General features: G+C 44.3%; 1 protein-coding gene across 10 annotated transcripts in view; it reads left to right on the forward strand.

Annotated features, from left to right (window-relative positions):
* MPHOSPH9 (M-phase phosphoprotein 9) overlaps positions 1-14,192 on the forward strand; it is a 39,542-nt gene that overhangs the window by 11,316 nt on the left and 14,034 nt on the right. For all 10 annotated transcript variants that reach the window (XR_004974862.1, XM_036353867.1, XM_036353869.1 and 7 more), the window contains 8 exons: positions 122-228; positions 3,213-3,335; positions 3,479-3,939; positions 4,266-4,421; positions 5,443-5,530; positions 7,131-7,346; positions 12,273-12,320; positions 13,200-13,264. Coding sequence is in view for 9 of the 10 variants with exons in the window: in XM_036353867.1 (XP_036209760.1) it covers positions 122-228; positions 3,213-3,335; positions 3,479-3,939; positions 4,266-4,421; positions 5,443-5,530; positions 7,131-7,346; positions 12,273-12,320; positions 13,200-13,264 (1,264 nt within the window). In the remaining variant the exon portion in view is untranslated. The remainder of the gene's footprint in view (positions 1-121; positions 229-3,212; positions 3,336-3,478; positions 3,940-4,265; positions 4,422-5,442; positions 5,531-7,130; positions 7,347-12,272; positions 12,321-13,199; positions 13,265-14,192) is intronic.

The raw sequence follows: 14,192 nt of genomic DNA on the forward strand, positions 1-14,192 counted from the left end.
TTCGTACTCAGATAGACAAAGGCTAGTTACTTCCCGCATTTCGTTTTCTTTAGGTAGAAATGTTACTCTAGAATCACTATTGTTCTGTCTCTCCTCGCTTCTCTTCTGTGTGCCTGCGCAGGCCTGACACACTGGAGACTGGAGGAGAAGGACACGTACCACTCTCTGCCCGAGGTCACAGACAAGCCCTTTGCCCTGTCCTCCTCCCCCCAAGTGTCAGCCAGCCCGGTAAGTCAAAACGTGTGTGTGTTTGCATTGTCACACGGTAGATAAGTACTTGACTTCATTATACACATTGTGTTTTTCACTTTCCGATGCAGAGAAGAAAGCATGGGCATTAAATCAAAGTCATCTGCTCTCAGATTCTGTCTGTCATTGCCTATGTGATCTTAGGAAAGTTACTTAAGAGTGGGATTAAAAATGCCCAGTGACCTTGGCTGGTGTGGCTCGGTTGGTTGGCATCATCAGGTGCACCGAAGGGTCCCAGGTTCAATTCCCGATCAGGGCATATACCTAGGTTTTGGGTTTGATCCCTCCTAGTAGGGGCACATGTGAGAGGCAACCAATTGATGCTTCTCTTTCTCTTCCTCTCTCTCTAAAAATCAATAAAACATGTCCTCAGGTGAGGATTTAAAAAAAAAAAAAAAGCCCATGAGTGCTTTGTGAAAGTAAATGAGGTGTTTTTGTGCCTACCATTTAAATACAGTAGGCCCGCCCTGACCGGTGTGGCTCAGTGGATAGAGCGTCGGCCTGCGGACTGAAGGGTCCCGGGTTCGATTCCAGTCAAGGGCATGTACCTGGGTTGCGGGCACATCCCCAGTAGTGAGTGTGCAGGAGGCAGCTGATTGATGTTTCTCTCTCATCGATGTTTCTAACTCTCTATGCCTCTCCCTTCCTCTCTGTAAAAAATCAATAAAATATATTTTTTAAAAAAAATACAGTAGGCCCAAAGATAAACTTTTCCTGCTCTCAGGCCTGGTTTGACTTTGTATCCTATTACACCCTCCCACTAATCCATTTGTATTCCAATGCTGCACAATTTAATTGGTATTAATTTTCTTTGAGTAAGAAATGTAAATACTTTGTTTATTTCAGAATAAAGAAATACAACTCTCCGAGGTACATACTTCACTTCTTGTCTTGATTAGGTGATAAGAGAAGAGTAGTTTGGGAAAAGGAGAGATACCATTAAAGTAACCAGGAGAGCTGAGCCTGAGTGACAGCGTAGACAGCTGTGGCAGACGGGTCTTCAGAGGAAGGAGCAAAAAGCCAGATAACCCCAGGGAGGAAGGAAGGGTGGGACGTGTGACTGAGGGGCTGGGAGGCCGAGTGGGCTCTGCTTACAGGGCTGCCTGTGTGTTCCTTGATCTGCAACCTCAGTAATTAATGCTGTAATTGTTGACTCTAAGATGCCATCCATTTGAAGATTTTCTGTGTGATAGGCTACCAAGAAAAGAATTTACCAATTAGACTGATGCAATGCTTTCTTTTTTTTTTTTTTTTTTTTATAAACTCTTTTTAAAAAATATATTTTTATTGATTTCAGAGAGGAAGGGAGAGGGGAGAGAGAGAGAGAAACATCAAAGATGAGAAAGGATCATTGACTGGCTGCCTCCTGCATGCCCCCTACTGGGGATGGAGCCCACAACCCTGGCATGTGCCCTTGACCAGAATCAAACCCAGGAACCTTTCGTCTGCAGGCCAGCACTGTATCCACTGAGCCAAACCAGCCAGGCCTGCAGTGTTTTCTTATCACTTAGAATTTCTATTGTTTTCTTACAAAAAGAGCTTGTGATTAAACATAGATTTTTATCATGTAAGCCTTACATATACTTAGAAAGGGAAATACATTGGTTCAAACTTCCCCACCTGCAGAGGCTCACCCTCCTTTTCCATCCCAGTGCGGGTATCTGTTGTCCCACCTACTGTTTCCTTCGTGACATGGCATTCCTTCCTTGCTGCTGCGGGGACCTGACTCCCAGATGGCACAGCTGCTGCGCATGCCTGCTCCTGTCCCTTCATAGCGGCTCCCAGGCTTCCTTGTCGCCTCAGCACACCTTTGTGGCCATGTGGATGGCTTTGGTATTTGCTTATGAGCCGGCAATGACATATCACAGCTGCTGTTTGACTGGCAGTAGTTACAAGATGCCAGTTACAAGACCTCATTTCAGAGATGTTACAGTATGAAGAGAAGAGAAATCATCAAAGAGATGGCACATGGGAGCTTGTACCACCGTGAGCTCTGAGTGGAATAGCTGCAGCCAGTGGGCAGGGCTGAGGCTGGAGCCCGAGAGCTGCTGCTTGACATGGGCTGTAAGACTTGAGGGCCTCTAGGTCATTGGTATATAAACCATCAAGTTTTAAAACGGGATTACAGAGAATTTTTAGGGTTTACGTTTATCAAATTAATACCTTCAACACACACACAACAATATAATGAATTCTTTTTCACAAGCTAGTAACACGGTTGATTTAAAAATGTAGTTCCTGGTGCCCTGCAGCCACGTTGGGCCTGGGAATGGGACGTTAGGTAAGGCTGTAGGATGAACTGCCTGGCAGTGTGTCCCTCCTGGAATTCAGTCTCCTTTGACAGAATGGCCAAGGTCACACTTGACAAGGTTAAATGATACCCGGCACACCCCACACTAGCTCCCACCTCGAAATAATTTGAGCCCCGGGTTTTTCCACTTGGAGCTTAGACGGCGGTGCAGTATTTCCAGCGCAGCGGAGCCCCGACGTCAAGCTGTAAAAACACCCTTTTCTTGTCTGCCAGCTCCTAACGTGACCTAACCACATAGCTGAGGAGCCGCACCTCTTGACAGCTGTCCCCGTGAGTCTCAGGAAATCAGTCTGGCGAGGAGTGTCCTTGTCCTGCTTCATTCCTTCTTTCTCAAGTCTTGTCTTATCTCAGAACCTCCTTCTCATTTTGAGTAGGGGACGTCCAACGATTTTATTCTTTGAAAGTATTCTAGGCCATTAGTAATTAGGTTGAGATGATTCCCTTTATTGTTGGGGGGATAGGGAAACTTTCTCATTGTAAGGGAGACTCATTGTAATCGGTTTTGACTTCCAACCTTCATTATAGATCTGACAGCACAATGCTCAGTTTATTAACAACCTTTAAAAAATCTCTTATGGTGCTGATCTTGATTTCAGAAAGCTTTTTCTTCCTTGCTAATAGCATTGAAATAATTTTGTTTTATGTCTTTAAGGCTAACACTAGTAATGAGATGAAGCTTCCGTCACTGAAGGATATTTACCATAAAAAGCAAAGGGAAAACAAGCAGTTACCCGAGAGGAATCTCACTTCTTCCAGCCCAAACCATCCGCCCGAGGTAACATGGTCCGCACCCTGTGGGGTGGGGTGAAGCTGCTTCCGACCCTCCCTGGGCTTTAGCGAGTTTCCCCGGGAGGCCTTGCTGCTCACCTCCACAGCAGCCCGTGCGGAGGGAGAACCACGCTGTCTGCCTATTTCCAGGTGCTGACTCTGGACCCAACGTTACACATGAAGCCAAGTGAGCAGATGGCGGGGACTCAGCCGCCGGGCTTTCTGAACGCCCTCCAGGACAGGATCTCCTTCTCGCCAGACTCTGTTCTGGAGCCCAGTGTGTCCAGTCGCTCTGACATGGACTCCTTCTCGCAAGCAAGCAATGCCACCTCTCAGTTGTCTGGGTTCCCCAAGTGCCCTTCACGTGCAAAAGCCTCAACAGCGGCCTCTTGGAAAAATCACGCATTCCCAAACGAAAGCAGGACCAGCTCCACGTTCCCCTCAGTCTATACTGTCACTAGTAACGACCTCTCGGTCAACACCGTGGAAGAAGAAAACACTGTCATGGTAACTGCAGCCTCAGTCAGTCAGTCCCAGCTTCCAGGTACAGCCAACAGTGTCCCAGAATGCATTTCATTGACTTCCCTGGAAGATCCTGTGCTATTGTCTAAGTATGTATTTCAGTGGATGGCCTGTAATACTAATCGATTTTCTGTGGTGTCTGCTTAAATGATGAAAGTGGTTTTTATTGAATTTCAGTAATGTATAAAACCTTAAGTTAAAAACAGAGATAGCATTTTTAAGGTAGACCATCTAAGAATTAAATAATCCATGTCTGTTTTTTCTTCTTTACTTTGTTGGTGGTTAACTTGTGTATTGTCTATATTTTCTGAGTGCAAAGGGAAAAGGCTGTGTTTTTGCTCATGAGAATGACTGTTCTTTTGGGACAGAGAGTGAGGAGACACTCTCCTAACAAGCCTTTCCCTCCTGCTGACAGCGTCAGGCAGAACCTGAAGGAAAAGCAGGCCCGGCACATAGCAGATCTTCGAGCTTATTATGAGTCAGAAATAAGTAGCTTGAAACAGAAGCTGGAGGCAAAAGAAATTTCTGCAGTTGAAGATTGGAAGAAAACCAATCAAATTCTTGTAGACAGGTAAAACTTAAAGCTTAACTATAGTTTAAAAAATATAATTTCATTTTTATAATTTAAAAATATAATTCAACGTGGATGTATTATTTTCCTCAAAGTATAATATATTGTGATGATAAATCACTTCTAAATCATGTGCCTCAGATTTGAAATTTTTTTTTAAAATTTTTATTGATTTCAGAGAGAAAGGGAGAGGGAGAGAGAAATCGAAACTTCACTGATGAGAGAGAATCATCGATTGGCTGCCTCTTGCACACCCCCTACTGGGGATTGAGCCCCCAACCGGGCATGTGCCCTTACCTGGAATCAAACCAGTGACCTCTTGGCTCATGGGTCGATGTTCAACCACTGAACCACACTGGCCGGGCAGATTTGAAAATTTTAATACCAAAAACACGTTTTCCTAAGTAATTATTTTTACAGATTTGAACCAGCTTCTTAGAACACACTAATAACTGACATGCGCGTAGGTACTTCCTGTGGGCTGAATGCTGAAACAGTTGAGCAGACCTTGTGTGTGTCAAGGAATGTCACTTATGGGAGATAAGTGCTACACATGGATCCCTGATGAGAAGGTGATGACTGGTGCCCTTGGGCAGTGCTCCACCTTTTTTTGTACCCAGACAGTTATCCTGTTAAAACAGCTGTAGGAACACAGGGGAGAATGGCCCCGTACTAGGGATAGCTTTGCATCCATCCCCTGATGGACACTGGGGCTGCTTCCACCTGTTGGTACTGTGAATGATGCTGCTGTGAACATGGGTGTGCAAGGAGGTATCTGTTCCTGTCTTGTGTTGTTGACTTAATCTTTCTTAAGGGTCTTTTTACATCCTTATTTTCTCTGACACTGTGCTGCCATCAGGTCACTGAGGTGCATTTTACTAAGGCGGCATCCTGAGTCTTGGCTGATGTGGAGAGCTGGTGTTTGTTACGTGCTGTACTGGGGAGTCGGTTAGGTTTATAGAACACTTGTCCGGGAGAGGGCTTGACCTTCCAATTGTTTCATTTCAATTTATGGTCTTAGATGCGGTCAATTAGATGGTGCTTTGAATGAAGCCACTAGTCGTGTGAGGACACTTGAAAATAAGAATAACCTACTAGAAAGAGAAGTGGTAAGTAAGTATTCTATTTTTTGTTGTTCTAGCGTCTTTTTAAAAAAATATATTTTTATTGCTTTTAGAGAGGGAGGGAGAGGGAGAGAGAGATAGAAATATCAATGATGAAAGAGAATCATTGATTGGCTGCCTCCTGCACGCCCCCTACTGGGGATCAAGTCCCAAAACCAGGGCATCCACAGGCGGATGCTTTATCCATAGAGCCAAATCGGCTAGGGCTGCCTTTTTTAAAAAAAAAAATCCTCATCTAAGGACATGCTTAGAGAGAGGAGGGGTGGGAGAGAGAAAGAGAGAGAGACAGACAGACAGACATCAATGTGAGAAGCATCGATTGGTTGTCTTCCATACTCTCCCAACCAGGGATCGAACCTGCAACCTGGGTATGTGCCCTGACCTGCTCCAACCAACTGAGCCACCCGTCCAGGGTTCCATTTTCTTATATAAATAACAAGAAATGTGTAAACATTTGCTTTTAACTATATAAATTTTTTTTCATATAGTTCTAAGTTCTGTTCTTCTACATATAGCCTTATAAACAATGTTTTGGTGGAAAGTGTCAGTTATGTTTTATACACTGTTTCTTTGTTTTTGATGTTTTTAGTTATCTTTGTCTCCCCCTACACTCTAAACTTCATGAAGTCAGAACTTGTCTTTCATGTTAATCTTCATTTCTAGCCACCCTAGTGCGCAGCACCTACTGGATATTCAAGAAATAATTGAGTGAATATTAACATGCATATTGAATTTTATTTTCCTAGTAAGTGAGAGACTAGGGTAAGGAATGCATTTTTTTTAAGCTTTAAATGTGAATGTAGGACAACAAATTCCAGCTGTACTTTCAGAGTCCTTTCTCTAATAGCCGTGGTTATTTTCCTCACTAAAGCGATCCACAGGTGAGTCCTAAAATCCGAATGCCTTGAACAGTGGTTTTCAGTTCACATTTTATGATCAACTCATGGTAGCATAATTCTGGTCTCCACCCCAGGGTATAGCAAAATAGTACATTTGCTGCCCAGCCAATATGGCTCAGTGGTTGAGCATCGACTGTGTACCAGGAGGTCAGATTCCATTCCTGGTCGTGGCACATGCCCAGGTTGCTGGCTTGATCCCCAGTGGTGGGCATGCAGGAGGCAGCCGATCAATGGTTCTGTCTCATTGATGTTTATATCTCTCCCCCTCTCCCTTTCTCTCTGAAATTAATAAAAATATATAAAAAATTAAATTTGCTGATTTCCATTTTATGTTTTGCTTTATTATTTTATATTTTAATGCTCACAGTTTATTAGCTGCTATTGAAACATCCATTTTTTTTTTTAGTGATATATTTATTTATTTATTTATTTATTTACAGATTTCAGAGAGAAAGGAAGAGGGAGAGAGAGATAGAAACATTAATGATGAAAGAGAATCATTGTTTGGCTGCCTCCCGTATACCTCACACTGGGGATTGAGCCCACAACCTGGGCATATGTGCCCTGACCAGGAATCAAACCGTCAACCTCCTGGTTCATGGTCGACGTTCAGCCACTGAGCTACGTTGGCAGGTGAGACATCTATTTCTTATTAAAGACAATTGATTATCCTGTCTGTTTTGTAGAGTGATTTCAGAGAACGCCTCAGTGCAGCCAGCAGTGCCTCCAAAATCCTTCAGGAACGCATCGAGGAAATGAGAACAAGTAACAGAGAAAAAGACAACACCATCATGCGACTGAAGTGTAGGCTGCAGGATCTGGAGGAAGCGTTTGAGAATGCCTATAAACTCTCAGATGACAAAGACGCCAGACTGAAACAGGAAAACAAAATGTTTCAAGATGTAAGTGACTTGGTGATGTGCTCAGCTAAAGTAACTTTAGATTCTGTACTTTTATAAGCTCTTAAGAGTTTTTCCACGTTTAGTTTATTTTACATAACTTTGCTGTAGCTGCAAATATATACCTTCCCACGGTGTAGGGTGGGTCTTTCTTGAAGCAGGAAGTGAGCTCTGAGACCAGGCTGTTGCTCCCTCCCACGCATGCCTTTGTCTCTGGCAGGCCCACTTGGGAGCGGTCTGAAACCAGCATCCGTGTGTCTGGCAGGGCAAAGATTGAGAACTGGTTTGCTTAAACTTCTTCACTCTGATTTAATTTCACTGAAAATTGGATTTGTGTGGCACTGATGTGGGAGTAGGTTTCGGATTGTATTTTTTTTCCCCTCTTAAGTTTTTCTTAATATTCCTTGTCATGGTACCTAAAAAATCTAAAAGTATTTTGACTGTTGAAAGCTTCATCCTGATAGCTTTAGGTTTGATGCTTGTTACTTTTTTATTTTATTTTTTATTTTCTTTATTGATTAAGGTATTACATATGTGCCCTTATCCCCCTATAGCCCCTTCCCCCCTGCTCATGCCCTCACCCCACCCCAGTCTCTGTGTCCATTGGTTATGCTTATATACATGCATACAAATCTTTTGGTTGATCTCTCCCCCTTACCCCCACCCTCCCCTGCCTTCCCTCTGATGTTTGATAGTCTGATCGATGTTTCTCTGTCTTTGGATCTGTTTTTGTTCATCAGTTTATGTTGTTCATTATATTCCACAAATGAGTGAGATCATGTGATATTTATCTTTCTCCAACTGACTTATTTCGCTTAGCATAATGCTCTCCTGGTCCATCCATGCTGTTGCAAATTGGTTTTACATTTTATTTTCACGAAACACACATAAATGGTTTAAGTAGGGAAATTGGAAATGAATAATAAGTCCTTCCCCCGCTCTGTACCTTGGAGTTCCCTACCCTGGAGGCCATTACCATCAGCTCTTTTAGCTGGTTCTTCCAGTATTTTCCTCCATGTTCCTAAATAGGAAACTTACATTATTCTTTCTTGTTCCCGTCAAATCAGATGGTATATGACTTCCTTCTGTGCACCGTTACAGTTTAGCTTTCTTACACCATTTGCTGCCAATGCAAACCCCTCCCAATGTGGTTCACATGTTGAACTGATGCTAAGGCGCCTTCTCTTTCCCGTTGTGACGGCTCTGGAATTGGGGCAGCTTTACACCAGTGTCCATTTTCATCGGCAGCAGCCTTTTTCCTCTGGTAGTAAGTGAAGTAATGGTATGGTGTCTTCAATTGGAAATATGTGTGTGGTTGTTTATAGTTAGACTGGAGGCCCGTTGCACGAAGATTTGCACAATAGGCCTTCCTTCCCCTGGCTGCTGGCACCAATTTTCCTCCGGCACCGGGGACCCAGGCCTTTGGTTCGGCCGGAGCGGAGAAGCCTAGCGAGACTTGGCTTCTCCGCTCCAGCTGCAGCGAGACTTGGCTTCTCTGCTCTGGCCGCAGCGAAGAAGCCAAGCCTCTTCAGTCTTCAGTCTTCAGTCTTCAGTCTTCGCTCTGCACCTGCGTATGCAAATTAACCTGCCATCTTTGTTGGGTTAATTTGCATACTCATCCTGATTGGCTGGTGGGTATAGCGGAGTGATGACAATTTACATATTTCTCTTTTATTAGTGTAGATCAGTATTCAGCATTTCTGCATCTTTGTGAATACTGTTCAGCGCTAAGCTGCCATGTGCAGTGGTTACATTTCCTTTCTCTTACAACCTTTGTTTTTCCTAGAAGTGATAATTGCCCTGTTTTTCTGTCTGCCCAGTTTTCCATATGCCTAGCACTTGCACACACACACACCCTCGCTTCAGACTGAACCGGTGCCTGTGAGGTCTGAGTGCAGGGTTCCTGCCTGGCCCCGCCTCCTTCTGGGCCTGGTCCTGGCTTCTTTCCTTCCTGGGATCCGCCCTGCTGTACGGGTCCTGCGTGTCCCTCGTGGGTGAAATCCTTGTTTTGCTAGAGTACATCTGAGAAAGAGAATGCAAGTGAGACACCTTTGGAGACCTCCTGTATCTGAAAACTTGAGTTTCTAGTCACATTTTACTTAGTTTTTGGAATAGTTTTGGATTTATCAGAAACGGTCAGCAGTGGGCTCTGGGGCAGTGGGGGAAGAAGTCGGGTTGGGTTTTTTTAAAGACTTTTCTTCAGTCATTTTCTCTTCACCCTGTCCATCGCCTCTCCTTCCCTGTCAGACGTGGGCTCCAGAGTTGCATTTTCTCCTGTTCTTGTCACCTGTGTCCAGTGGCTGGGCTGGAGGTCGGCTGCTGTATGGGACGTGGAGGGTCCTGGACTCTGACCACTCTACCCGAGGACTGTGGCCGGGTCCGCGTGTCTGCCCTGTGCTTCCGCCCTGTCCACCACTGACCTGGGATTCAGTCTGTGCTCCCACAGTTGGGAAAGGGTCATCTACTTGCCATTTGCTCCCCTTACTCAGGCCCTGCTGCGGCTTCATTCGAACCTTCCGCCTGAGCTGTTACCTGTGTTCTCTTTACTGGCTCCATGGTTAATAGTGGGACCAGGATAAAAAGGAAACTGTGACAAATCTGTCTTCTTTAACCAGGAGGCTCACATAGCTATTTTTAAATAAGTTACCTAATTATAATATACTTTCAGGATGGTACCTTCCTCTGTGGAACTAATTTACCAAGGAATGGTATGCAGCAATTCGAGACAGAACAATGCAAATACACTTTAATCTTTTGATCAATGGGCATTGACTGATACTACTTTTTTTTACTTTTTATTTTATTTTATTTATTTTTTAAAATATATTTTATTGATTTTTTACAGAGAGGAAGGGAAAGGGATAGAGAGTTAGAAACATCGATGAGAGAGAAACATCGATCAACTGCCTCCTGCACACCCCCCACTGGGGATGCGCCCGCAACCAAGGCACATGCCCCTGATCGGAACCGAACCCGGGACCCCTCAGTCCTCAGGCCGGCGTTCTATCCACTGAGCCAAACCGGTCAGGGCTTACTTTTTATTTTGAAATAAATTTAAGCTTACAGAAAACTTGCAAGAACTGTCATTCCTTTCACCTAGGATCTGATGTTAACATGTTGCCATATCTACTTGCCATGCACACATCATCTTTTTTCTCTCAGGCATTGGAGAGTAGGTCATAGACATCGTGCCTTTTACCTCCAGCTTTCGGAGTGTATTTCCTGAGAACGAGGGCTTCCCATTCATAGTCACAGAGCAGTCATCACAACGAGAAATCCAGATGGTGCAGTCGCGTCCGACTGTTCCTTCATGGCCTTGTTCCCAGCCCAGGGCCACGCCTTGTCTTCACTTCTCCTGGATTTTCAATTCCTTTGATCTGAAACTGTGTGTCAACATTCCCCTGTTGTGACTTGGCATTTTTTAACCCTCATTCAAGGATATTTTCTCATTGATTTTTAGGGAGAGTGGAAGAGAGAGGGAAAGACAGAGAGAAATATCAATGTGAGGGAAATATATCGATCGGTTGCCTCCTGCATAAGCCCCGACCAGGGCCCAGGCCGGGGAGGAGCTTGCAATCAAGCTACCAGCCCTTGACCAGAATCGAACCTGGGACCCTTCAGTCCACAGGCCCACCCTCTATCTACTGAGCCAAACTGGCGAGGGTGTGACTTGGCATTTTTGAAGAGTATGGGCAGTTACTTTATAGAGCAGTGGTTCCCAACATTTTTTTGGCTGTGCCACACTAAGCATCTCTAAAATCCTGGTGCCCCCTTGTGACACATAATTCTTATTTTTCAAAAAGTGAACTAGTCACGTGGAGGAAGCCTAAAAGGCCATTAACTCGGTCTAAACAAGCATCCATGAAAGAGAAATTAAAGAACGAAAGGACAGTTGAAGTATTGAGGAAAAAATCACTAAGAAATTGTTAAGACAATAATAATATGGCCCTGGCTGGTTTGGCTCAGTGGATAGAGTGTCGGCCGGCCTACAGACTAAAGGGTCCCGGGTTTGATTCTGGTCAAGGGCACATGACTGGGTTGTGGGCTCGATCCCCAGGATGGGGCGTGTAGGAGGCAGCTGATCAATGATTCTCTATCATCATTGAAGTTTCTGTCTCTCTTCCTCTCCCTTCCTCTCTCTGAAATTGATAAAAACAGTTTTGTTTCAACAATAATATGAAGTGCTATGAAAAAATAGCAAATAAAGTTTCAAGACATAATAAAGAACTGAAATGCATAAATATGTCACAGTATATATTTACTAGTGCCCCGGTGCATGGATTTGTGCACATTGAAAGGAAATTAATTAGAAGGTGGCTGGCGGAGTGGGACTGGGAGAGATGGGCCCTAGAGCCAACCTCCCACAGTCCCTCCCTGGGCAGTGCTGCAGCTCGAAGGGTGTCTGCATAGTGAGTGGGGTTCCCTCCAGCAGATGGGGTCCCTTGGCCTGGCCTGTGGAGATTGGGCCAAATCCAGCTCTCCGACATCCTCCCAGGGGTCCCGGATTGCAAGAGGGCGGTTCTCGGTGTCGCACCCCGGAATCAGGCTCCCTCCTCTCTGGTCCTGGGGTGCATCACCTGAGAACCACTGCTGCCAAGGCATCGCAGTTCAGCAGCTCCTGTGTTGAGCGTCTGCCCCCTGGTGGTCATTGCACATCAAAGCTACCGGTCGGATGGTTGCTTAGCCTTTTACTAGTATGTATGTGTGTGTGTATATAAATATGTGTGTGTATATATATATATATATTCTATATGAGGTCCCTGAAATCATAAGAAATGCAAAAAAAATCACTGTTAAGAACTCATTCTCGAATTGTCCCCCTTAAAAATTAAATTGCCCCCCTGTGGGGCTTGGGAGTCACTGTTATAGCATATCCTTTGGTGGATATTATGTTTAATTTTCTGGTGCAATTCTTTGTTTTTCCTGCAGCTTTTAGGAGAGTATGAGTCCCTGGGAAAAGAACACGAAAGAGTGAAGGTAATAGTGGTTCATTGCTCATGTTCTGGGCTGCGGTGGGGGCAGGGCACTGGACTGGAAGCCAAGGGCCCTGGCCTCCCCCCTGCTCCCCTGCCCTGTCCCCCGTAGCTGTTGGCACTGACTTACCCTCTCTGGGTCAGTAGGCTTGCTTTTAGATATCTACCCTGTAACTCACAGTCTGGTGGATTTGTTAATTTAACAAATATTTATTGAATGGCTGTTGCATTTGAGGTGAGATGAAATTTTTAGAAGTGTAAGATACCATGCAGATGCAAATAATTAATGCTATTTAAATATAAAGTTTTGTTTCTCAAAGCATTGGCTTTTTGTGGGGTTGAACTTACTATGTTTGAACTCTTGATTAAAGCTCTGTTGGGAAACTACCATTTGCATGCAGTGAAACCCATAACGATGCTGTACGGGGACCCCAGTATTTCTGCTGTGTAAAATGCAGTTTCAGATTATTCAAGGTTAGTGAAAAGGCCTGCCCAGCCCGGCCACCAGGAATTCTGGGGGTCAGGGGCCAGGCCGTACTTTGAAAACATCATCACCACAGGGATTTTTTTGCCATTTACTGAGACTTCAGTCAGGTTTGTGGTTAAAATGTGTCCATTTAACACTGGACCGTTTCCAGCCAAGCAGGGTACACGGCCCTCCTGGCCCCACAGCTGTCTGTGAACCAGCGTCCACTCACCCATCCTCTTCCGGGAGTTCTGTCTGTGGCTTGGTGGAGGCCATATGTGCTGAGTATCTGCTTGATTTTCTTTGTAGCTCTCTGGTGTAGCCTTAGGTTTGTTTTGTATTTTTGCATTTTTAAATAAAAGGACTACATTTGAATACTTAACTTCAGTTTTCTGAACTTTTCCTTTATTTTCATAGGATACATTAAATACAACCGAGAACAAATTGCTTGATGCACAGACTCAGATTTCTGATTTGAAAAGGTAAATGCATTATCTTACTAATCAAACACTTCTAATTGTTTTCTTAGCACTTAAATAAGTGTCTATTTGAAAGTGATGAAAAGAAAGTTTTCCTTGAGGATTTGAAAGCATTTTGAGATTAGATCTTATCCTAATCTTTCTGACATAGAAATACATTTGATATTAGCCAAAGATTTTTAAACTTTTTTAAAAAATTGATTTCAGAGAGGAAGAAAGATGGAGAGAGAGAGAGAGAGAAACATCAATAGGAGAGAGAATCATGGATTGGCTGCCTCCTACACGCCCCCTGCCGGGGATCGAGCCCACATCCTGGGCATGTGCCCTGACTGGGAATCGAACCGTGACCTTCTGATTCATAGGTTGACACTCAACCAATAAGCCACCCTGGCCGAGGTAGCTGAAGGTACTTACACGATTAGAAAATATCGGTGGTTGGTCCTAAGAGGTGCGCATTTCCCCAAACGTTATGTATTTTCACAGGATAGATAACATCTAAATGATATTAAAACATTGAAAAGAATTTTAAGAAGCAGTCTAGTTCTCTGAATATTTTTAGGCTCCCCCCAAAAACAGCATTCCCACCTGTTTGTGGTCATCTACTTTCTTAAAGGCCTGTCTTGGGGACTATATTCATGATCTGATTTGCTGAATTAGGTAGGAATAGAGTCAGATTGTCCCTGTGGCAGATGATTCCATACTTCTAGTTGGCTTTTCAGCGTGTTTCTGTATTTGGGGACAGCAATGTCCCTTATTTGGAGATTTTTACCGCGCTGTTTAGGACTTCCCGCAGGCAGGACAGGAACGCTGTCTGGCTTTCTCTGCTCAGTCAGTTCCAGTGTTAGCGGCCTTATCTGAAGCTCTTTCACACCTTCCTTGCAATGGGAAAGGTAAGAATGTGAGTTTAAAAGATGAGATGAGGCCTGGCCAG

Source organism: Myotis myotis, unplaced genomic scaffold, assembly GCF_014108235.1.
Source record: "Myotis myotis isolate mMyoMyo1 unplaced genomic scaffold, mMyoMyo1.p scaffold_m19_p_20, whole genome shotgun sequence".
Lineage (NCBI taxonomy): Eukaryota > Metazoa > Chordata > Mammalia > Chiroptera > Vespertilionidae > Myotis > Myotis myotis.